Here is a 25,780-nt window from a genome sequence, read left to right as displayed (position 1 = left end):
CTTTCCCTCCCTTCCTATCCTTCTCTCTCTCTTCATCTTTTTGTCTTTTTAATTTAAATTCTTTATCTCTTTTCATATCCTTGGTCATATTTGTTACTGTCACTAAGCTAGCTGAACTGATTCCTCAGTTCTTGACAGCTCAGGTCTGGGGACCACACCAGGATCACACTTTAATACTGGCAGCAGTCCAAAAAAAAAAAAAAAAAAAAATCCCCACACCTTAGCGTTCAGTTAAACAGTTACTTTTGTACAGAGAAACATGATGTAAAACATTTTTGTGATGAACTTAGGAAACAATCAGTAGCATTGCCCTGGCCTTGGGCCACTCTTCTTTGGGATGCTTTCATGCTTTTTGATGAGTTTATGTGAGTTCACGTATCCAAGGGATGTGAAGTTTTTCTGATGTTTGATGGGGGGTTTTCCAGCAGAAGGATGGGATTTTCGAACCTTTGCTCATCGCAGCAGGAGGAGGAGGAAAAGCCTACCTGAAGGCTCAGGACAGCTCCCTGGATGACGTACCCCTGGAGCAATTTGAGAACAGCACTGCAATACCTGGAGTCAGTGGGAGGACTGGGGCAGCAGGTGAGACACTAAAACCACACAAAGTCTGAATCAGATGGCTGAATACACACATTGTCCTGAAGGCACAAAGTGAGGGACTGGTTTTTAATCTTTTGGAATTTTTCTGTGGCAGTAGTTGTTAGAAATATGGTGGTAGTCTGTAACAGATGTGTTCTTAGATGGTGTGTCACCAGATAAAAGAGAATGCATAGGACAGGTGATGAGTGCTCCAGCAGAGGCTATTCCATAGGACGACCCCTCTCTTCTATGAAATTACTTCGTGAAAACAATGGTTGGGGGATGCAGCCCACTCCTCCACATGGTAACAATGGCCTTTGAAGAGAAGACTTTTTCCCTGTTACTCCCCTGAAATCCTAACAACAAGAATTATAGTATGGGAATTATACCAGAAATGGAAGCTTATTTATAATCTTGTAACATCCTTGCCTAGAATCCATTCCTAAGAGACAAAAAAAATCCAGTGGTTCTCCATTTCCTACTGTAATAGCCTTATAGAAGGGCCACTAGAAGGAGATGAGGAAACCCAGTTTATTTTTATTTCCTCAGGGAACTGGGCATCTTACGTGGCTGAAAGCCCTAACCAGTCATCCTGAAGGGGAGTGGTGGGCTCCTTATTTCCCTAACGCCACTAGAAATTGGCGCTAAGGTGCTGGTTATGCAGCACATACCACAGGTTGTGCATTAGATTTCCCCTTTGTTATTATGCATGGCAACAGGGAGCTTGTCTGTATAGTCTCTTAACCTTGAAGAAAGGGTTAACTTGAATGCAGACACTTAAGAAATTAGTAAGGGCCAATCCCTGTCTCTCTACAGTCTCTCTCCTACTTTCCTCTGCTTGTGCTTCCCTCACCTGCTCTTGTTTTGTTTTCTTACTCTCTGAAGGCGGAGGTGGTGGCTGGCAAGATGAGAGTCTGCTTCCTCAGGCTGGGAAGTCCCTTCTGGAAGGTGGAGAAGGGGGTCAAGCTTGTCCCCAAGCACTAGACAAGCTCCAGTGGGCCACCTCTGGTGGCTTTGGTGGGGGAGGAGGAGCTTGTACTTCTGGTGGAGGAGGCGGAGGCTACAGAGGTAAGTCTGATGGAGAAATAATCATGATGTCTAATTTTGTACCCTTCAGAGCACCTGCACTTAAGGGTTAGACCTCTTAGTGCAGAGGTACACTGCTGCAGAAGGTGATTCACAGATACCTCAGGTTGAACAGTATAAAACCTGCCCTACTCTCTGCCATCTCTCTTTAGTTGGGGAAATCAAGGTTGTAGAAGTGTTCCTACATGATCTAGTATTTGGAAAGTGTGCTGAATCACCCCTTCATTCGTTCCCAAGTTGCCCAGGGAAAATGTTCCATTTCTTTTTTCTGTTTAAAGCAAATATATTTTTACCTTGCTGAACTTAGAAACCTACATTGGAGTATGTCACTTTGCTAACCTTGGTGCTGGCTGGATCAAGTGAGCATTTATCCATCAAGGACATGATACATATTAGTATCACTGGAAGGCTGCAGAGTGACCTTAGGTGATAAGAGCCAGGAATGAATGCAACACTTCAGAGGCATCACATTTTTGCAGCATGCAGCACTAATCAGCTAGCCATACTCTACTTTCCCCAGGGGGGCATGCCTCTGATAATGATGATATCACAGCTGGTGGGCAGGATGGCATCTCTTTTGTGAACCCCATTGGAGAGATCTTCTTGCATCCCCTGGCAGGTATAATATACTTCTTATTCCTCTTCTTTTCTTCCTCCTTTTTCCTTCTTCCCATCTATTTCCTCTTTCCTGCTCCCTCTCCTCCTATCTTTGTTTTTTATGCATTTCATTCTGGCGTATTTCACTCTGCAGGTCAGATCTTTAGCTGTGGTAATTTCTTTAAAAGTTCCTCTAGTGCTCTGGGACCTTTTTTCTCTCAATATCTAAGCCAGAAGAGACACTCGTCGTCAGGTTCAACTGCATATCCTCAGTCCCAGACCTTTCCAGGTCAATTCACTTCAAGACCTCTCTGTTTGCTTGAGGGACTCAATACCTTCTTCCCTCCTGGTCCCTATCAGGTTTCTGACATGTCCACGCTGTGTTGGACTATCTGCCCTCCTGCAGAGAAGGCGAGAAGTTGTAGGTGCCTGCTGGGTTTGGTTTTTTTTTTCCCCTTACTGGAACAAGATAGAAAAAACTGAACTAAGCCCACCTGTTTGTGTCTGATTCCTTGTTCAGCCATGGAGAGTCACGGTGAGGTGGAGGTTCAGATCTATCTTAACTGCAGCCACTGCCACTCAGACAACTGCAAGCGGGACCCTGACACCAACCTGCCAGTCTGCCAATGTGAGATGGGGGCTGTGCTAGCCAATGACAACGTCACCTGCACTGGTGAGATGTGAAGTTCTGTCCTCACTAGATAACGTCTGTATTCTTTGTGTCGTCTCTCCTCCGGGCTTTTTTGATAGTCAGTCCCCCAAGTTACAGGTAGTGACTCCAGTGAACACAGTATTATAAGAAATGTCAGACAAACATATGACTGAAAATTCCTGATGTCCTTTCCTTACATGCTGAGCTGCATCTCTGTCACCATCTCCAATATTCAGGTTTGGATTAGGTAGAAGGAAAAATATCTGTAAAGAGACACAGTGTAAATTTCCTGAATGGGCACAGTGTATCAGATACTTAAGCATAAATACCTCTCCAGTATAACATACCACCTACTGCTGAGTTATTTAAGCCACAAATTACTTCCTTCCACAGCAGTTTCCCACTGTGCCTGTTCAGCTGATGCCTGGTATTCACTGTTATTTCCTGACACAGTCTCTTGGAACTCCAAAGCATCAAGACTGTACCAAGTTTTGACTTGTGAGCAGTGATGTTACCCATTTATAAAAAAACCTGAAGAATGGATAAGAAGTCTGTGGTTTTTCAGTTAGTTTTCTATCTTTGCAATGTTTTAAAAATTATTTAGGTATTGTTTCAACCTCCAGGGCTGTAGAGGGATTTGCTGTAATTTTTATAAGATGGTCTGGCCATGATCTCTGTATTGTTTTCTGAAATAGGAGCAACTTTCAGAGGGATGTTTTACAGCAGCTCTGGTTAGTTTCTGATTAACGCACCTCTATTTTTCTTTTTCCAGTGCCCCAGGGTCCTATCCCAGAGGGACACCTGCCTCTGCCACTCCTCCTAGCTGTGGTGGCTGTGATTGTTGTGCTTGGAATGACCCTCACTTGTGGCAGCCTATCTATCAGTAAGAAACACTTACCCCTTATCACCCTTTGACTTGGCTTTTCCCAGTTAAATTAGATGAAAGGAGACCACCCAACTACATGGCACTACTTTTAATATTTGGAGTCAAAGTTGTGTAGCCTCCCAAATGGATCAGAGGGACAGGGAGAAAGAAGTGATAGAAAACATCACCACCCCACAGCTGGACACAAGCATAGTCCCGAAGGGTAAGGACTGCTCTGTCCTGGTATTTGCTACAGAGAAAAGAGCTTGGAAAGCCCTCTTAGCAGGTTTTTCTTTAGCAGCCACTGCTATATAGGCTGAAGTCACAGTCTGTAATTAAACATATAATTCATTCAGGAAGATGCTATGCTTTTTGGGACTCGATGCCAGCAAGATGTCTTGTGGGAGCATCCTTTCCTCAGCTGATGTACAAAGGAGCAGAGGAAACCTAAGTTGCTCCCAGATGATTAGGACTCTGCAGGAAGACGACTGTTTGCATATCCAGTATTAAATCACAACAGAGCATGGAGAAGAGCGTGATACTGGAGAGCTAAAGATGCTTCTTGAGCATTTATAATTACGGAGTTGGTTTCTTTCTGTTCTGTGTGGGCAGCATTATCTTTTCTCTCCAGGTGTTGATCTTGTTTGTGCATTTTTATTTGCCTCCCCACCTGCAGTTTATCACCTTAAGAAGCAGCAGCTGGAAGGAGCCAGAGCAAGACTGCAGAGCCCAGAATATAAACTGAGCAAAATCCGCACATCAGCCATCATGACAGATTACAACCCCAACTACTGCTTTGCAGGGAAGGCTGCCACTCTGAGCGAGCTGAAGGAGATCCCACGGAAGAACATCTCTCTCCTTCGGTAAGACTTGCTGCAGGGGTTGCTCTCTGGCACAGGAGAGGAAAGGCAGCCTGAAGCAAAGGCAGAGGCAGGGCTCACATGCTTGTTTTACTCATCATCAAGTATCCAGGACAAGAAAACAAGGGCCACCTGTCTGACTAACTGGAAAGCACCTAATCCAAGCCAGCCAAAATACGATAGGTGTGACATGTTTTCTAAGATATTTTGATTCCATAAAGTTCTCAAGCAGCAGTATGAGTTCTTGAGTCTCCTGTTCCATGTTGCCACACACAGCATAGGATATTTCACCTCTGTGTTTTTATATGATGTCCTGGATTACCCTTGTCATCTGGCGGTAACTCCTTTCCAAATCTATAGCAGTGTTTCTTTTTCAGCATTTCCTGTCACAAGGAAATACATGCTAGGTTGCTCTTTGGCTCCATACCATCCAGATTATAATGATCAAAGTTATGTAAACTTTAGAAGGAAAAACCGGATCATTCTTATGTACTGTCTTACACCATCTCCTGAAGACATCAGCTTGCAGCTACCTTATTCTGTTTTCTGTAGTTCTTTCTTGCCTTGCTATTGCCATACTTGGCGATAGGGCCCTAGGATTGCAGACTGCTTTATTTGTTCAGAACCATTAAGGATCCAACCTCCCTGCTTTAATGGCAGTGACAGAAAATACTTAGAGTTACTTTCAGAAGCTTTGAGATGAAAACAAAACTCTGTTGTTGATTCCATCTCTTACAGCTGGTTCTATTCCTATTCTTGGATTGGATGAAGGGAAGAGCTCGGCCAACACTGGATCCAGAGCCATAGTAACATCTGTTCTCTCTCTTTTTTTAATTCCAGAGCACTGGGACATGGTGCATTTGGTGAGGTTTATGAGGGAACCGTGGTAGGCATTGCAGGGGATCCCAATCCTCTTCGAGTGGCTATCAAGGTCAGTACCCACGAATTTCTTATACCACAATAATTACCCATAAGAACCGCGTTATCTTATTACTGTTCCAGTTGGAGATTCACGTTCATCACATGTATAATGACATATGCATGTGTGTGATGCAGGTTTCCACACATTGTTGCATCTGGGAATTATAAACTTTGATTTTTAAGCTGTATGGCACTAGCAGCAGGTTGAAAGTAAAGCATCTGTCTTGTTTGCTGCATGCCTAATGGATCTAAGTTGCGATCTAACTAGAAGGAGAATCTAAAAAGGGCAGTCTGTTTTATAAGCTCCATTCCCATTGCTCAAGAGAGAGAGAACCAGTGCCTTCAGATGGGAAGTTGTGTGAATTAGTCACCTGGAGACCACATAATACAATTAGTTAAAATAAAATAACAAATACTCTATCAACATAGATAAATATAGCTCCCTTGAAATGAACACAGAACCATCAGTTCACCCCAGCAGAGAATCTGCCACAATGGCTTTTCTGCCACAATGATTTATAGATCTGAGTAGCCAAGAAAAAAAGAAACTCAAGGAGAAAAAAAATTAGCAACAAATGGACATTTTGGGGACATTGTGGACTAGAAGGGGATTTCTAAATCACGTACAAAGAAAAGAAAACCCTGGCAAATATTATTATGAAGCATTTATGTGACAGTAAACAGTAAACATTTCTAGTAATGCTTAGATATTATTCTGCATTTCGGTGATTTTGAGTGCTTCTCCTAAGTTTTTCACATAACATTACCATGTTTAAAAATTTGTATTGTTTCTCAGTTGCATTTCCTTTATACTGAAAGTAGTGTTTGTCTACCATAGGTTAAACTTTCAGGTAGTCTCTTATTATTGCACAGTGTTAAATATGCTGCTGTGAATATATATTGTGATACCATGCTAATTGCCATGTCATTAATGGCAAGAGATAACAGGCTGGTGTTCTGTGAAATTACTGCTGTTGCCTCAGGATTTGTCAGTTACTCAGCCCTGAAGTTAATGATGCTCATAGCCTGCGTTTGTTCTTTTGTAAGCTTGTGACTCAGAGAACCAAATCTGCTTCTATGAGTTCAGCCCAAAAGGTAGCCGTCGTTAATAAAAAGAAGTTCTATTGTTATTCATCCCGTCTTTCAAAACCCTCTCAAAAAAAAAAAGTTAAAGGATCATGCACAACGGCATTTTGTTATGAACTTCCCTGTGCCACTGAACAAATGTGCATGAAACCCCAGAGCAGGCACTAGCGAGCAGTTGTAACCGCCCGACCCAGTTTCACTGCCCAGGCTGGAGGAAGCCCCACAGCACAGTGGCAAACAGAAGTAGATGGGCCAGTTGTTCAGTTGTGACAGGCCAGTGAGGATGTCACCGGTTTTGAAAGTCTCAGCGACACTTCTGAGAGGGGCTGCTTCTGAGGGCCCTGTCTGCCCACCTGCCCACTTGTTCACCCACTTCCCTGTAAAGTGACACCCTGAACGTCACCAAAGGCTGCACTTCTCCCTGGCTGGAAACTGGTAGAGAATCCATGGGGCCCAAGCTGTGACCATGCTCACCTTGCTTCATGATGGAGTCTATCAGTCCTGATCTGCCTTTGCAGAAGAAGCAGGTGCAGACTGGGAATAAATTAAAAAAATATGTTTGCAACATACTCCACATATTGTTTGTGGGTATTCCACCAATTTAATAGATATCTGCTATGTCCTGCGTGAAGCAATCACTTATTTCAGACAGCAAAATGCAACCCTGTCTTCTGTAGCCCACACTACTAATGACAAGAATTGTTTCCGTGCCAGCCTCACCACCCGGAGCAGTAAATGTCCCACCTCTCTGTGGGCAGTTTGGCAGTGGGCACTACACACACCTATGACCAAACCGTCCCGTAATTTAAAACAGGAGGAACAGTAGCAGGCGCTGCTTCTGCTGCTGCCTGCGCTCTCGGTTCATGTTTATCAGTGGCAAATGCTGTCCAAATCTGCTGGCAGGAGAGAAAGCTATAAGGCCACGCAACGCAATTATTTAGATCATGTGGCTGTATGTGTCACATGACATGGAAGCATGTGCTGCAATGTGGACATATAGAAAAGGGAGAATAAATTAACACCCGTCATTTTAAAGTGCTTACTAGATCTGTAATTCCCCACTTAATGCCTTTCTTGATGTGTACCTGAAACTATTTTTCCCCAGAACACTCCATAGAGAGAAATGCACAGAAGAAAATCTCCAAGTAGGTCACCAGTTTCCTGTTCTAACTTTAACTACCAAATGGGGCGTGTGCAGCCCAATAAACTGGGTGCTGAAAAGACAAGCCCCTCCTCTTAGGTTCCTGAAGTCATTCACATGTTACATGCTCATTCTTTTCTTTTTTTTTTTCTTTTTCCTTTGATGGTCACCTAAATGTTCTCAATTCTTTGGTGGGATGGTCCTCACTGTGTTTACCTCTCAACAGACCCTGCCAGAAGTCTGCTCTGAGCAGGATGAGATGGATTTCCTGATGGAAGCATTGATTATCAGGTATATTTAAGGTTTTTATACTGATGGTGGACAAGGGGAAACAGAGTAATGCAGGTAATAAGAATCATTTATCCACTTGCTTGGGTTTGGACAAGAAATCCAACCTTATTTTTCACCAGATGGCATTTTAGTATCATATGAGTTACTGGTTTCAGTTCTTTGTTCATCTCAAACAAGGTAACTGAGGTTCATTTGTTGAACACCCATTGCGGTTTAAAGCCCGTAGGCAACTCAGGCACACAGCAGTGGGAGGGGGAAGATAATCAGAAGGGCAGCAAAACTCCTGGGCTGAGATGAAAACAGCGTAACAGGTAAAGCAAAAGCTACATGTGCGAGCAAAGCAACGTAAAGAATTCATTCACTACTTCCCGTTGGCAGGCCAATTTCCAGTAAAACAGGGCTTCATTATGCGTAATGGTTGCTTGGGAAGACAAATGCCAAACTCCGAATGACCACCCCTTCCTCCTTCTCCCACCTTTTATTGCTGAGCATGACGTCATATGGTATGGGGTATCCCTGTGGTCAGCTGGGTGCAGCTGTCCCGGCTGTGACCCCTCCCAACCTGTTGTGCACCCTCAGCCCACTCACTGGTGGGCAGCGTGAAAAACCTCAATGCTGTGTAAGTACTGCTCAGCTATAGCTATGATATCAATGTGCTATCAACACTGTTTTGATCACAAATCCAAAACGGAGCACCATATGAGCTACTCTGAAGAAAATTAACTCTATCCCACCCCAAACCAGTACAACATCTCAACAAAAATTTCTGCTGGTTGGTTCTGCTGGTCATGTTCACTGGAGTAAAAAGGCACAACATTTTTGCACAAACATGTTCTGCGTTTGAAATGTTTTCCTTTTCAAAGAATCCCGTTGCCCTTTTATTAAGTATAAATCATGTCCCGAAGCCCTTGCTAAAACAAATTTTCAATGATGAAGTGGAAAGCGATAGGAAAGCTAAAGATTAGAGCCACCTGTGCAGTGACTGAGAAGTTCAGCCTCTGCAAGACCACCAGCAAGGCGGTACAACACAGGCTGTGTGCCGAGGTGGTAAGTTTTTAGGCTTGGATGGTAGGGCTTAAACTATATTATCTTTCACAAATAAAAGTAAGAGTTTTTATAAGAGCAGGTTTGGCAGCTGAAGAAGGAGAAAGGGTGAAAATCTTTTCCCGTTGTGGCTTTCAGTCAGTAGCTAAGCGTACATGCAGCCTTTTTGCTTTTCCTATCTGTAGAACTGTTTGCCATAAGTAAGCGCTTTTTGCAGCGAAGGTCCTGGGCTTTTACGCTTTCTTTGCACAAAAATAGCTGAGTGAGACACTCTGAAACCTCTGCAGGGATAAAGTAGTGAATATGGCTCTGTGTGTGTAGCTTGCACAGATGGAACCCAGCCCTTCTCCCAGTGTCGCTGATTCTCTTAGATGTGTTCTGGCTTTTGATGTCTTTGCAAGCTTGACAGAACCTTTGTAAGGTCTCATCTGCATGACCTTCTGACAGTGAACTATGACAGCTACAAATCCTGCCTGGAAAAGATTAGAGTCAGCCATTCCTATTACCTGTACTTTAAGTATTCCAGTCTTGGAATTTACTTCATTAACCTAAATCCATAACCTTAAAACAATAGTATAGTTGAGGGTGACTTTAAAATAGTTGTATAGTGTGCTGGTTAATTTTGTTCACAGTAGCTGGTATGGGGCGATGTTCTGGATTTGTGTTGAAAACAGTGCTGATAATTCAGGGATGTTTTAGTTACTGCTGAGCAGGGCTCACACAGAGTCAGGGCCTCTTCTACTCCTCACCCCACCCCACCAGTGAGTGGGCTGGGGATGCACAAGGAATTGGGAGGGGACATAGCCGGGGCAGCTGACCCCAGCTGACCCAAGGGATATTCCGTACCATATGATATCATGTTCAGTATATAAAGCTGGGGGAAGAAGAAGGAGGGGGGGACAACGTTCAGAGTTACGGCATTTGTCTTCCCAAGTAACCGTTACGCGTGGTAGAGCCCTGCTTTCCTGGGGATGACTAAACACCTGCCTGCCCATGGGAAATGAATTCCTGCTTTTGCTTTGCTTGCGCGTGCAGCTTTTGTTTTCCCTATTAAACTGTCTTTATCTCAACCCGTGAGTTTTCTCGCACTTTTACTCTTCTGATTCTCTCCCCCACCCCACTGGGGGGTGGGGAGTGAGCGAGTGGCTGTGTGGAGCTGAGTTGCTGGCTGGGGTTAAACCACAGCATATAGTCAGGGTTGATTGTAAGTGATCAGAAATTATGCATTTTTAATTTGTGCAACATCAAGTTCCTCTTCTCATTGTCTGGCCCAGCTCATACCTAGAAGCTGTTTTTCTGCTATTAAAGCATGACTGTCATGACATAATGCCGCTTCCTAAAGTCTGCAAGAACTTTGGCAGCTGAACAGGAGACAACACTGATGCATGTTTTTTTAAAGAGCAATTTCAATCGATTAGAGAGTGCTTTGATTCACTTAGCACATGACTGACTCTCTTCCCCAACTTCCTTTCCATTTTTAGTTCCTGTATTACCCAGGTAATCACTATCCAAGAGAAGATGCTGCTTTCTAATGACTGAGTCTTACTGAGCTTCTTGACAATCTCAGCTTTCTTTTGTAAGAGGCAGAAAGCCATCGCATAAGCAGCTGCTGCAGTAGGTATTAGCTGAGTCCCTCTTTGGCAGACTAGATACTGGACTGAGTCCACCAAACTAGACAGCAGTATACTTAAAATAACCAATGCTGAATTAAAATCCCCACTGGTCAGGATTTTGTTTCACAAATGCCAATAATATTTGCATATTTTAAGTGCATAGCTTGCTTTTCCCTTTCATGTCACCCCCATCTTTCAGTCAGTGTGTCCATTAAATTCTCTCTTCACAGACAGAAGACTCTGCTTTACTTTCAGCTCTTCCTACCTTCTGTTGAAAGCTTTTCATGGGTAAAGCCAGGCATAACCCTGGGCTTGGGGCTGTCATAATCAGAGAGGCATTTTGATATGGCTGAAGTAGGAATTTGTTTGGTAACTTGTGTTGCATCAGGATTTGCTTCAATCCAGGTTGTCAAAGCTCAAGGCACAGTGAGTGTGATGGATGTTGGCCAGGTACTAATGCTGTCTTTCTCTTCCGTGTTGCTGTGATCTTGGCTTTCAGTAAGTTCAATCACCAAAATATCGTGCAGTGCATCGGTGTTAGCCTACAGACGCTGCCTCGCTTCATTCTGCTTGAGCTCATGGCTGGAGGAGATATGAAGAGTTTTCTTCGACAGAATCGACCCAGGGTGGTGAGATAATTTCCCTGCTAGGCTTGCGGTTGATTTTAGTATGACTGGTTTTGTTATTTTTATGAATTGGAAAAAGACACTGAAGCCAAGCAAGGCTGTGTATGTGTCCCAGCTCCTACAAACTTCTGGATACATACATCTATTTGCTTGACATAATAAGCAGATGTCAGTGAGAAAATGAAAGCAGTGCCAGGACTCCAGTCTATTAGTAACTGAGGAGGAAAGAGTAAAATCCTCTCCTGCCATTCCAGAGTTCTCTGTCAACTGGACTACAAATTAAGGCGCTTGCTTTCCTCAGTGTCTGCCTTGTTTTCTGTGCACTGTGATGGTGTGTTAGGAGCTGAAGTTGTAACACTGATGTGCAATAATGGGAATTTGTACCACTAAGTCCTCAGCAGGCGTGCATTAGCACCATATGGAGTTGCACAAATGTATCCCAGTTGAAGAGCTGAGCCCGCATGTAGCACTGTGACAGGGATTTAAATCAATGCGAGTGAAATTATCAAGTCAAATATTTTTGTTAAAAGAGCCCACCTTTATAAAAAGCTATCATGAGGGTTTTTGCAAATTATCTCTGATTTCTCTTTTGGCATCTATATTGATGCCAACCAAGTACAGTGACTATTTGGAATTAATTAGTTTCACTGTTCATATAATGGATAGCTGATTCCAGAGATATGTTCTTGCTTCTTAACAGTGTGATCCTGGTGACCTTTGTTGAATAAGTATATATTTCTGCTTGAGTCGAGACTTCAAAAAAAAGAAGAGTTAGGCCTGATTCTATGTTATTTCTTCTTGTGTTGAGGTGCCTATGCTGGCTGCCTACAGGGACAGGAGGAGGCTGACTGGTGCCTCATGTACTCCTACACCACACGATGCAGTTGCACATCCCAAATAGTTATGACAATATAGCTTCACGTGTATATAGTCCTATGCTAGTATTAACATGTTGTTGAAAGATCGAGCTTAATCTCTTCCTCATACAGTGGTAAATGCACTAATTAAATGCACTTACAGTGGTATAACAGCACCCTGATGGAGGAGTTTGTGTATCTTCATTTTTGGCATTTATAGTGAAAGTGGTACAATTTCTGTGAGTAGATAAAGTCTGTGGGCAGCAGAAAATAACAAACACTCTTATTTTAATATTATGTATAGTAGTAATGTAAAGAACAGATCTTTTTTAAATACCATGTAAAAACAAACCTGCTGCTACGTTAGCTGGCATGCTAGCAGATAGCAAATGCAATAGTTGAAGTCCCCTTAGTGCTTAAAAAAATGTCCCTTTTCAGAAAACAGAACTAGCCCCATCATTAATGTATTTCATGACAAGTTTCCCTGGCTGCAGAGAAAATGCATGTCCATCGCAGTCTTCTGACAGAGGGATCCCAGAGCAGAGATAAGGTCTGGAAGTCTGTGGTTCCGTTTCTCCTCCTGGCTCTTCATTTCCTTTCCAGAAATGCCTACTTTATAACTATAATAATTCTCCCTGGCAGATGTCCAAGAGCTTTGTACAATAATTTGCCCAGCCAATAAAAACAGTGCTCAATAGCTGTAGTGTATGTTATGTGGTTTGAGCATGAGAGATTACAGCGATAACAGCATCCAGAAACAAAAGCAGCCTTAAAAAGAGCAATTTATTTGATGTCTCTCGGGCTTTTGATCAGCAGTGGAGTAATTTCTCCCCACCCTTCCTGAGAGCATTACAGAAGTTCCTGGAGAAACACCAAGGAAATTAAATAAATGATGGTCTGAAAATAAGCAGGGCTCCTGGAGAAAGACTTCTTTATTGTTCTTAGTTAGGGAAGTGCAGATGGTGATGGGCTAGTACCAGTCCAGGAGCCCTGTGGTAAAGCATCCCTGTTTTGTATGCTGCTCCTGAGGGTGATCTCTGTCCTTCCACGAGAACGGATAAGTTGATGAATGCTGACTGCTGGCGCAGAAATGCGCACTCATGCATCTTTGCGCTCTCTCTGACTTCATGTGCTAATTTCTGTTGATAATTTATTCACTCAGTCTTTAAAAGTGGGAGTTTTTTCTCTCCCATTTCACCTTTTAAACCTGTTAGTCTTTTGATTTCACAAAGTCCAACACCAGTAGGGAGTAGTTTTCTCCCACCCCCTTTACTAGCCTACTCAGGCCAGGCCATAAATCTCACGCCAGCTTGCGCTGATGCGCTATGCTCAGGAGAAGTGAAATCTTCTGAAAGTTTTTTGGCTTAAATAAGAGTTTAGTCATTTTCTAACTCTTTACTTTGATCTGCTTATGCTCCTCTTTGCTCCTGACTCATTTAACCCTTCCCCCACCCTGTGCGTATGTCTCTCCCTTTTGCCGCCTTCTGCCCCTCTCTGATTACCCCCAGCCTGAACTATATTCTTCTACTCCACTATTCTTTCCTTACCAGCTTCTGTGTGTCCTTTTCCAGAATCAACCGTCCACTCTAACAATGCAGGACCTACTGAACATAGCTAGGGATATTGCCTGCGGCTGTAAATATCTGGAAGAAAATCATTTCATCCACAGGTGAGGAGAAACAGTCCCTTCTGATGTATTTCAAGGTGCGTGAAGCTCACACAGTTTCTATTTGCAGTGGATTACACAGAACTACTCTCCGGGTGCAAGATGGAGATTTCCTCTACCAATACAGACTTCTGCTTAGATGTCTGGGCTGGTCTCACTGGTTTTTGGTAGGAGTCAGGCTCTGCACTGCTCTTTGCACTGCTGGGGAGAAAGGAATCTTCTGTTCGCAGTGACCGTTTTCACGTGTTAATTTTCCGGCGCCTACAATGTGGAGACACTTGAGATTAGCCCTGTGGTCCACTAGATGGTAGTGTCACCCTGCGTGAGCTTGTAAGACAATACGGTATCACTTCTCTCTCTATGATCCCCTTGTCTTGACTTCATGTTTTCCCTGTCCCGTCAGCGCAGGAGAGCCCACCGTATTTGAGCCATTGACTAGAAAAGGGTAGAGCAGGGATAACAGGAGGTAAAACCACAACTCCAAGGCTTCCTTCCCAGCTCAGCGGCTGACCTGACGTGTGGTCTCTCAGGGAGCCCATATTTGTCTGTTTACACCTCTTTTTCCTCTTTTGTAAAGCAAAATATTGCTGATCTGGCAGGCTTCAAATAAGAATAAAATATTATAGAAGAGTTAAAGGTTATTATAGGTAGCCTTTTAAAATTCCCAGTTGGATATTGGACTCCTTTACTTCTGATGAATAGTTGTTTCAGCGCATAATGTTCCCAGGCATAGCGTGCGACTGAATTCCCTCCTGAGTAGGAACTCCACGCGGAGCTCAGCCCTTGTGTGTAAAGGAAAGGAGAGGCCTGCACACAAGAGGCTCACACAGGCTCTAACTAAACTGACGTGCATCCTGGAGTTATGCAAGTAGACAACTGATTCACCCACGCGCACAAGCATGTGTATGTACACATGACACTGCAGAGAGCAAAGAGGCAGAGCTAGGCAAGAGTGGGTAGAGACTGGAGAAACTGAGGGGAACAAGTAGCAAACGGAGAAAAAAGCCAGGAGATTGAGATATGGGATATGATATGGCTTTATGATTAGAGCATCTGAGATAGTTTTCAGTCTCCTTTATATTGGAACAATAAATAAGTTCTTTTGAAAAAACGATTAGAGTTTTATGTCATTAAAACAGAGCAGTAAGAGTGTGCAACAAGTTTTGGCTCATGGATCTCTTAATAAGTGCATGAGAGGATCAGTATTCTAGTTGGAAACCTGAGAGTTAATCGCTACAGCATTATTTTTTAAAAATCCTTACTGTAATAGTGATATCCTTCATCAACTTCCACTGGCCCTGATCTATTGAATAAGGGCCACTTTTTGCTTGTGCTGTAAGAAGTCCAATAGAAACTCAACAGAAATTTTCACCACAAGTGTTCCATACAACCAATTTTCATCTCTCTTGTCAGGTAGATGTTCCCTGTTTTTTTTTAATCATATGTCATTGAGCCCAGCAGTCATCACATAAAGCTTCTAACATTTATGTCAATAAATGGACAGGCCAGCTGCTACTGCTCAAGACCGATCTCTGTTTCAGGAGAGAAATGGAAGAAACTAGCGCTTGACTCTCTTTAACAGCAGCATATCACTTTTTTAAAAAACCCTCTCTCGGTCAGTTTTTGCACTGTTAGATCTCTAGTATAAGCAACCTGGGAATGGACTCCTTTTGTTTTAGCCAGCAATTTGGGCAATCAGTATAGAAGGAATTTCATTCAGGTTCTGTATTACTATTTGTTAGTGATGTCAGTGTTACTTAGAGTGGGTGGGGAAGGGAAGAAGGTTCTCATTACAGGTAACAGGTATCCGAGGGGGAAAAGGTAGTGTAGTGGGGTTGTGGAGATGTCACTAAGGGCAGGTCTTTCATCTAGGAGTCACAGCTGATGATGGAAGAGAAAGCTGAGCTTGACTCCCAAATCCTGAGGGCTTTTTCAAGGCTGGCAGTGGGAAGAAACATATGAGCTGTTCAACGAACTCGTTTTTCTTGGCAGTCAACAGGACCCCCACAGTGCTATGATTTTTAATGAGTTCCTTTTCAGAATGCGTATTTAAAACGAACACAAATCCTTCAGTCTTGGCCATGCAGTCATCACTGCCATTTATCACAAGCTAAACCTGCACCCAGCAAACGGCTGCTCCCATATGTAGCTTTGCTTGGTTCCATAGGAGATATCCAGAAGCAACAAAGCAACAGTTTACTGAAGCTGGTCCTACGTTGACTTTTCAAGCAGTTTACTAAGACTACCCAATAGCATCACATCTGTAACTGATGGAGACACTGCTGAGATGCCACTCTTTAAAAAAAAAAATAAAGCAAGAAAGAAATCTGTCATAATGTAGTTGAAGCAAAAGAGGTTGGGTATCTGTCCCTGGTCTGACACTGACCCTGTTTTGTGCCTTAGTGAAAGGAGATGGGAGTGGGGAATGCTTGGAAAACACTGAGTAGAAAATGTAACGTAAATGCAGTTCACGAATTGTGGTTAATAGAGATGATAATGTAGCTGGCATTATTTCTTATTTTTAATGAGGCTCTTCTCCTCATTTGTATAAAGATGACTCAACTAAGACTCGCAGGACTGGGTCTAATATTCTTTCTTTATTCCTTTAGCTACTTAAAGAGTTTAGAATTAGAATTAATTTTTTTCTTTTTTTTAAGAGATATAGCTGCAAGGAATTGCCTTTTGACCTGCAGCGGACCAGGACGAATAGCCAAGATTGGTGACTTTGGGATGGCCAGGGATATTTACAGGTAAGTGAAAGGTCATTTCAGTCTTGTGAATAACTCAGTAACCTGTATCATTTTGACCTGTTTGAACTGTCTCATGGAACCTGAAGCAGTGGAACCATCCATTATGTGTCTGAATTTGATTACCAGTTAACTAACTGGAGCTAATAGACTGTAAATTAACACATCTATGCCTACTAGCCAAAACACTTCAACTGTGTTTATGCCAGCCTAGGTCCCAGGGAACACTGCAAACACATGTGGACACTAAACCAAGCATAGACAAATTTATTAGCTAGTTGATCATAAATAATCTTAAATTAAAAAAAAAAATAAGCCAACCATAAATCTCAGTTTAAGACATCAATAAAACTTGCTGCATCAGCTCCCTGTGCAAAGCATTGGCAAATTTGATGTCTTCAGCTGTGCACCTATAACATCCTCAGTTTCCATCCCAGTTGCAAAGAGGGTATAAAACACTGCTTTAGTGCACTAGTTGTGTTGATGACATTTCCTTTTTCTTGCTTGGCCCCCATTGCCGCATGCAATCCCCAGCTGCTGTTGCTGTGGTGATAAGATCTTCTATATATCTGAGCCTTTTCAGACTGCATGACATTCTCCATGCATTTTATCTTTCCCAGAGCAAGTTACTACCGCAAGGGAGGAAGAGCCATGCTTCCTGTCAAGTGGATGCCACCAGAAGCTTTTCTAGAGGGCATTTTCACCTCCAAGACTGACACCTGGTAACAAATGTCTGTTAATCACTTCTGCTACTGAGTGATAATAGTCAAGAAATGTACTGCTAAAGAAAAAAATGTCTGCTTAGCAGGAACCTTAAAAAATGTCAGAATTTCCCAGAAAAATATTAGAAGTCTTCCCTTGCATTCAGTAGAAGCACAGCTGAAGAATTCTGAATTAGAATTAAAAAAATCTAATGGAAATGAAGGTAATAAAAATTTGCTACACATAAATGTAGAGTATCATATAAAGGCAATCCAGAAGTGAAAAGAGAAAGCCGTTCAGATTCCCAAGAAATCTCAGTTAAAAATCCAAATACCATCAGACACTTCCCTCAACCCTCAGTATCTGCTATTCAGTGTTTCTATCAGTGACAAGGCCTGCTTATGTATCTTTTAAATGTCTCTCTGTACCACCCAGGATTACTCTTTTGTATAATTTTTTTCTGTTGTATATAAAATGACAGCAGATTTAATCAGAAGTCCCTGCTGGTTGCTGAGGAAACAATATTTATATATTGATTCCTCATGTAACCTGATCTTTCTTTAAAATAAGCGCCCCCTCAACAGTAGCACATTCGTGCACAGGTGCTGGGGAATGGAAGCCTTCCAGTTGCTTAAGAATGCCTCTCTCCCTGTACAGTAGATTCTTCAATGTACTGTACTGAGACATTCCCTTAAATGCCACACTAACCCAGTTTCCTGAAGTTGTTAGTGATGCTGGAACACAAGGGATTGCTTATCGGTGCCTAACTGTGAGCAGCCAGTACTAAATATTTTAAAGGAAAGCGCTACAGTTCCAGTAATAGGCTATTATAAGTAACATGCGCGTACTGGAAACTTCTTCCACCTTTGCAGCAAATAGGGACTCTTAAAATTCTGACACTGCTGAAGTCCCGGCAGAACCCTCTTGACTCCCCTGGGTCTAAGGAGTCATACATTATTTTCAGTGACACTGCCTAACTGACCCACGGACGTAAAAAAGGAGAGCAACCATATCATGACAAAAAAGAAATTCTGCTGCCTTTCAGTTTCACTGGATGTCTCTTACTTGATTTTATTCTTGAGCATCCAGTTCCCAGACGCTGATTCAAACATCTCGAGTCTTCCCAAGTAAGGCAGGAATCTCCATGCCAGAGCTAACAGTTCTTTTCAGTTAGACCGTACATAGCAAAGGGTGCTCTGGCATTTCCTGCTCCAGAAACAACAAATGCAGCAGAAAGAACAACTTCAGTTATTCAAATATTTTGAAACCTCTGCAAACCTAGTTTTGGAACTTGAGCAAAGGTTTGATTGATTGGAGATTTTTTTATATCAAAGTTGATTCATAATCACGCTAATTGCACATTACTGTGGTTGGCCTACAGGTTTGAAAGGTGGTTGCTGTGGTGTTACATACACAGCTTCGTGCCAGGTTTATGGAGCACAAATGAAACCTAATTGGCATTGTTGGCTGGTTTCTGACACAGGTCCTTTGGTGTGCTGCTTTGGGAGATTTTCTCTCTAGGCTACATGCCCTACCCTTGCAAAACCAATCAGGAAGTGCTGGAATTTGTCACCAGTGGAGGAAGAATGGACCCGCCAAGAAACTGTCCAGGACCAGTGTAAGTATTTTCTTGCTCCCACAAGCCAAGGGATAGTGGGTATCAAACAGGTTAGACAAAGGCAATTAGACACCGTTAGCCAGGGAATGGTGATTGCCCGCAGTGTTAGGTGGGTATTACTGAATGTCTTGAGCCACTGCCTCTTGTATACAACTTAGAGCACTACAGGATTCGCTTTAAGCGGCGGTCCCCTAAGGGCTCAGGATCCAAGGATGCAGAAGTGACATACCCACTTCTGCTCTCCTCCTTTGGGCCATGTGTCGAGTGCAGTTCCTCTGGACCCATGATCGCTTCATACTGAAACACATTTTACATAATTATTTTTCTTGATCAATTCTTTCCCCCCCTCCCTCCTTTATTTTAAGGTACCGGATCATGACACAGTGCTGGCAGCACAGCCCAGAGTATCGGCCAAACTTCTCCACCATCCTGGAAAGAATCAAGTATTGCACACAGGTACTGGTCTTTAGTATCCAGGTGGATGATAATCCATGGAATGCCAACTATCCAAAGGCACCGGTTAGCACCCAAAATAAGTGAAGAGTCCCGACAGACTGATCTAATTACTTTCCCAATTGTGGTGTTGCTGTTGGCTCAACTGCTCTTTTCATTTGGGTTTTCCAGTATCCATTCTCACTTTCCCATCTTCAGCCCAACCAAAATAAGATTATATTGTTCCTGTGCAAGTGGATGCTTCCAGCTCTCAGCTTGTTCAGTAGCAAAATGTCCTTCATTTTGTGATGGAAAAGTATTTAGAATCTCTTACAAGGTCCATATTCTGACCTCGACTAATGTTGCTCGAAAGCCACAGCTGAATTAGTATGGAGTGGAGGGGAGGGAATGAGATGGCACCGAGAGTTCGCCATCTGGTAGCACTTTACAGCTACAGGCCTGGATCCAACCTCCCGAGGGAGCAATCCTCTACTAGTGACCCCCAGCTTAGCCACCGATTTCAGTAAAGCACAGCCTCTGCTCAAAGGAGGCACGTAAACAAGAGAGCATTTTTGCAAGTCCTAACAGCATGCGATATCCAGATGGCACACAGCACTTGTACAGCATGCAGGAATATTGCCCAAACCTGGTGTCAGCCTCTGCCAAAAGCTTTTTCGCTCTCATAGCGACTTCCCTTAAACGCAGGTGTGACAGTCACCTTGTAGGCGCTCAGGCTGTAACAGATTCTTGTCTCTCTTCCTCAGGACCCTGATGTGATCAACACTGAGCTGCCCATGGAGTGTGGCCCCACGCCAGAGGACGAAGGGAGTACGGTCATGCGCCCAAACATTTCCAGTGGGATAGTGCCCCTGTTGGTAAGCCCTTCTCTCACACCTCAGACAACGCCTAAAACACTGGACTCCCACCATGCTGGGCACAAACTTGTGCAATGTCCACAAGAGCTACTGGTGGAGAACCTGAGCAACTGGACTGCTCGAGGGCCCAGCCTGCCATGCCTCAGTGATTTCAACAGCGGGTCCTGGTTCCAGCAGACCTCAAACCAGAAGTTGGAGCTCAGCAATCCACCAACCCACAGACTTAAAAACAAAACGAAAAATCTTTGGAACCCAACCTATGGATCCTGGGTGCTAGACAACATCTGTCACTTCAGCCCCAGCTCCAAGCTCAAAGCAACTCCAGAGCGGGAAGATTCAGGCTTTGATGGGAATTGCAGTTCTTCTCCTAGTTCTCGGACATCTCCAGCATCTCCAAGTCGAAGCAACTGCCCTCACCTGGATATCAGTGGGATTGAACTGGTGAAACTCCAGACTTTCCCCTGCGGCAATGTAAATTACGCTTATGACGACCTGTGCTATAGCCCTGATCACCAGCCATCAGCTTTGGCAGAGGTCAGAGCAGCTGTGCTAAGGAGCTCCAGTCTGCACAGAGATGAAAAGCCTTTTTACAAAACAGAGAAAACAGTGAGAGAGAGGGACTCTGGTCTGTCCTTGTCAGATGACCTGAGTGTTACTCCAGTATAACAGAAACAGTTCTTCCAAAGATCAGGGAATGTGTGTGTCTGGAAGGACTGCTTCCTATTTCACTTACTTCCTCCATTTAAGCTCCTTCAGCTGGGTGATGTTTCAACATCAGCAATGTCCTGCTTCCTCCTTCTACCCGCCGGATCCCCAGATCATCAGAGACAGTTGCATTTCTATCTCTGCCCATCAGATGTGTTCCACTGAACCAGCTTAGAGGTGGAGAACACTGGCATTGCTGCTCTGATGCAGAATATAATACTTACTTAACGAAAGGATGACTTTTCAATCTGCTCAGGTGACAAGAAATGGACCTACCATCCAACCACAGCACTTGGATGGAAATACTGACCAACACAGGTTGCACTTCTTTCTGACCGAAGAAACCAAAAATGCGTGCTGTGCCAACAGCAACCAACTTGCAAAAGCTGCTATATTCCTGAGAGCTTTTTACAGTCCTGATGACTTACTAATGATGCTCACACACTGTAAGGAAAGTAAATAAATAGCAGCCACATTTACATCTGTTTTATTAGCAGACCCTGCGGAAAAAACATGAAAAAGAAGCTACTGCTCAAATTGGAAGCAGTAGGAAGGATGAAAAAAAAAGAATCCAGGCTCCTCTGAGCATGTGCTTTGAAGACAAGCAATGAAGAGGAAAACAAGCTTACTGTTTAAAAAAAAAAAAAAAGAGTTGGTGGAGCTGATAGTATTCCTTTGAATAGTGAAGGAAATGTGCTGCTTGCCTCATGGTGTCGCTTTCCTCACAGCTCCTGGCATAGAAGGGGCAGGTGGTTTTTCAAGAAAGGGTGAGCTGCGTGGCATAATGAGAAATAGACTGTCTTTATCTATTAATGGACTTTACTTGGGATGAACTTCATTTTTGTAAGTAAGTACTTTGATATTCAGCAGTAATTTCCTGTGCTGTGTTGGTAAGCATTGAGCTGAGGTTCTCGGGTAAGTGTCTAGCATTTGGCACACTGGAGTTGTTCTTGGTTTTAATACCTGCTCCTCTGAGGTAGAACCAAAAAGTAATGCAAGGGAGGGCCAGAGTGAAGGGGAACCTTAGAAACACACGTGCTACTTTACAGTGCCCTTTCTGCAGGAAGGTAGAGTAGCTCAACCATTTGTGAAAGCTAAAATAATGAGTTGGCTTCACACACCTGAGCAAGTCATCTTCAGCACAGGTTTATGTTTTGTTGGTCTGACTTTGTATCTGTTCCAAACTTCCTATAGTTGTAGGCCTTTGGCTTTAGAATGAATAGTTTTATATACCGTCATTTCCAGACCTGAGCCGTGATGATGGTCACCTTTCAGCAATGACCCGTATGGTACAGAAATAATTCCAAATCCATGTTGTGAAATGACAGATGGTCAAAACAGAGGGGTCCCTCTGCGCATGGGCAAATTCCAGAAGTGGTGTGGGGACTGGTGGGCTTAGGGACCAAGGGAGATGGTTGCCCTTGCATCATACCCTTCTTTTCATTTCACCTTTGCTTTAGCCCTCTGGCTTCTCTCATGTTTAGCTCATTGCCTGGCCTATCTTACATCCAGGAGCTGCTACAGTCCAGTTAGATGAGGCAGGAAAGCTGAGTGACTAGGACATTTTCTCATTGTTTCCTCTTGCAGAGGCTAACAGTTTTGGTTATGAGTCGGGCTGGCCACCTCTGTAACATGCTAGTCAAGAATAAATACATCTACTCTTAGCTAACTGGAACAACATCCGTTCATCTTCAGCTTACCTTTTGGATTATGTTAGTCCTGTGGCTTCTGCATTAGCAGTTTTTCCCCCAAAGGTGAGCTATCAAACTCTCCAACAGTTGTGACTGGGCATCAGCAACTCAGCCCCTTCCTCCCTAGGTATGTGATAAGGCCACAGCAGTGCAGTGATCCTGGTTCAGCTGCTGTGGATGTGATGCCAGATCGCTTTCCAGCCCTTGTTTCTAAGGGGCTCTATCCTGAGCAGAGCACTGGTAGTCACGACCATGCTTTTGCGGGCCCGTTATGAATCTGATTTCAATTCTCCTTAGCCATCAGCACGGACGGCAAATTGGTGGGAAGAGAGAAGTGAAATACTGACTTGTTCAGCAGCCATGGGAAGTTAACTGTACCACCCTTTGTTCCTGCAGACTTTTTATAAAGTAGCAGGCACAGGACCGTTCATTTTTTCCCATGGAAATGACTACACGCTACCCTAAGACTCCAGTGAGAAGCAGGTAGGATCCCCGCTGTCCATACGGTACCCAGCTTGAGCTACCACCGTTTTCCCCACACACAGCACTTGCCTCAACATAATTCACTCATTTAGAAAGGCCAATAGTGATAAAAGTAGGTAAGCCATTGAAAAGTGAAGTTCTGTTACCAATGGCACAGGCAGTCATGGCTGCAGCTATGCCTTCATTGTATAAACAAAATGCAAGTTCTTGAGTGCAGCACTTTGGACAAATACCTGTTTTTACTGAACAGCTGCAGCAAGGTACTTACCTGTTCACAGGAAAAGCAGACACAAAGCTGCACTGAGCCAGAACAAAACTCCATCCTGCCCCTAGCATCTTATCTCTAAGAGTAACCAACAGTGGGGTGTTGAAGGGCAACTCCAAGAGTAGAGTGAGCATGTTTCCTAGACATACTTTGCTGGTTTAGAACAGCATGTAGCTCAGGGATGTAATGAGCCAGATGCAGTGCCGTGTAACAAGTGCACATACCAAATGGACACTAAAAGAAAGAGCTGGGAACTCTAAAAGAATCTGCAATGCCAACCTAAATTTTATATAAGCTCTTAACTCCCTCAAATGGAACTAAAGGTAAATGATGTCCTGTCAGCACAGTTGCCATGAATCTTTGACCTCCAACAGTTTTCCTGTGCATATCTGATCTCTTGGCTGCTTTTTAAAAACCCTCACAAACAGTGATTTTTTAATTAATTATCCTGGAACAAATAATGCTAATATTGCTCCTGTTGTGTTGCTGAAATGCTGCATGCTGTCTAAACCATCTTATCTAAATGGAAAAATAAAAAATCACAACGACATATACCACAACCTTCAGTCCTACAATTCTGAGACTGAAACTTACTGTTCATACAATCACAGACTTCATCGTGCTCAGTTGCTACCGCTTCAAAATAGAACTTGCCTGAACTGTTTTTTTCAGGGGACACTTTTAGTGCATAGTCAATGAATTGAACCCATAGTGTCAAAATTAGATTACTTTGGCAACTGAAAGACAAAACCTGATTTTGTTTCTAGAGGAAGGACACGAGCTAGAGATCTGGGATTAATTCAGTCCTGTAATCCACGACAAAAGTCTTCCAACACTTCCCCCCTGGAGAATCAGCTGTTTATAGGATTACTATAAATTGCTCTTCCTGATGGGTGTCTGTCTTTTAACATGTTACCAACTTGTTTTTTGATTTCTGTGTATATAGTTGTTGGGTTTTTTTTTCTTCTGGGCTCAGCATTACTACTTGTGTTGCTTCATACAACCTCATACCTACACCTTAAAGAGGAACTGAGTAACAAAAGATGAAATAATAATGCAAATTTCGTCTTTCTCTGCTTTCTTTTCACACTTGTTGATATTCTTGCTTCTGATTTCTTTGTTATCTTTTCCCTCCTCAACTAAAATGTTTTGTATCTTCATTTTCCCTTTAAAGAAACAGAATTTTTAACTGCACAGATTTAAGGTGTCCCCCTCCTACCAACCCTTTTCCTGAGGTAAGTTCTCCACAGATTTCCCAATGGGCAGGTGTGCACTAAGCAAGCTTCGCAAGTCTAACGAAACAGTTATGGGCTTTTGCAAGTGTAACTTATTCCACCTCCAATACCCTCCTCCCCCTGCTTACCTGAAAGAGAAGAAATCGCTACTGCTGGAGTCCGGTTTTCCCCAATGTATTTGCATCTCCACAGCTGTGTCAGCCAGGGACCACGCTTCCTCAGACTCTTGAGCAGCAGAGCTCTGCGAGACAGCTTCTCTTGTAGACATGGCCACGCTCTCTCCTCCTGGCTGCCTCCCCTTTCCAATCTGGTGCAGAGACCTTAGGCGTGACATCACTAACATCTTCCAATCTCATCACGTGACTTTTCCATTTAGTTGACCTGATTTTGATTTGTCATTACCTCTGCCCCTGGCAACGCTTCGTGCCAACTTACCTTTCTGGGTGACTACTGTGCATAAGTAGATGACACACCTGCTTCTATGCAATTTAAAGCTGGACAAGTGTATACTTCTATATTTGCAACACAAAATAAAGAGACGCTAACGGTGGCTGTTTGTTTCCCTCTTGGCCAAGTACTCTTTGCACACAGGTAAGAGGACTCTCCCTCAGGCTGAGAAGTGTTGCCAGTCCTGGAGGGTTGACTGCCGCTTCCCTGCTGCCACAAAAACCGCCCCATGGAACAGTTAAATGCTCAGAGTCTGCCAAGTGGCTTTTGACGTACCGTAGGCTATGAACTGAGATTTTTTGAGACAGAGCTGACCTCGAAGGAAGCCGTCAAGCTTTGTGTGAGTCAGGTTTGAAAGCAAACATACCTAATGGGTTTTGGAACCAAGCTCCAACACTAGCTTCTAGATGTCTTAGAACCAGGGGTTTTTTTTAGGAAAATACTAGATGCTAAAGACTAAAAGCACAAGAAACACTGAAATAAACAGGTTTTGTCCCTTCCCTAAGGAAATTCGTGACGAAAAGATATTGCTGTCCTGTGACCAAATTACAGTGGATGTCTTTTTTTCCTTCAGTCTCATTTATTTAGTAGCGTACACACTTCAGAGTAACAAGCACTCAACCAATACAGTCAATGTCAAAAGTGACCATGGTCAGCATTGCATTGTAGTGTTCAGAACGGATGCATGAGGATGAT

At 43.3% G+C, this 25,780-nt stretch overlaps 1 protein-coding gene across 1 annotated transcript in view; it reads left to right on the top strand.

The window, feature by feature from the left end:
• Window positions 1–20,924, top strand: part of LOC104162458 (leukocyte tyrosine kinase receptor-like) — a gene marked incomplete at its 5' end in the record, with an annotated part of 54,612 nt that extends 33,688 nt beyond the window's left edge. The window contains 15 exons of the mRNA XM_009701186.1: window positions 426–582; window positions 1,465–1,647; window positions 2,186–2,284; window positions 2,783–2,935; window positions 3,687–3,797; window positions 4,456–4,642; window positions 5,480–5,570; window positions 8,014–8,078; window positions 11,235–11,364; window positions 13,790–13,887; window positions 16,542–16,634; window positions 17,252–17,353; window positions 18,817–18,951; window positions 19,317–19,407; window positions 20,148–20,924. Coding sequence (XP_009699488.1) covers window positions 426–582; window positions 1,465–1,647; window positions 2,186–2,284; window positions 2,783–2,935; window positions 3,687–3,797; window positions 4,456–4,642; window positions 5,480–5,570; window positions 8,014–8,078; window positions 11,235–11,364; window positions 13,790–13,887; window positions 16,542–16,634; window positions 17,252–17,353; window positions 18,817–18,951; window positions 19,317–19,407; window positions 20,148–20,924 — 2,472 coding nt within the window. The remainder of the gene's footprint in view (window positions 1–425; window positions 583–1,464; window positions 1,648–2,185; window positions 2,285–2,782; window positions 2,936–3,686; window positions 3,798–4,455; window positions 4,643–5,479; window positions 5,571–8,013; window positions 8,079–11,234; window positions 11,365–13,789; window positions 13,888–16,541; window positions 16,635–17,251; window positions 17,354–18,816; window positions 18,952–19,316; window positions 19,408–20,147) is intronic.
• Between the last annotated feature and the right edge of the window lie 4,856 nt (window positions 20,925–25,780).

The sequence above is a fragment of the Cariama cristata genome, unplaced genomic scaffold (genome assembly GCF_000690535.1).
Source record: "Cariama cristata isolate BGI_N322 unplaced genomic scaffold, ASM69053v1 scaffold10215, whole genome shotgun sequence".
NCBI lineage: Eukaryota > Metazoa > Chordata > Aves > Cariamiformes > Cariamidae > Cariama > Cariama cristata.
Note: the sequence above shows the minus strand (reverse complement) of the source record. Positions and strands in the feature narration are given on the sequence as shown.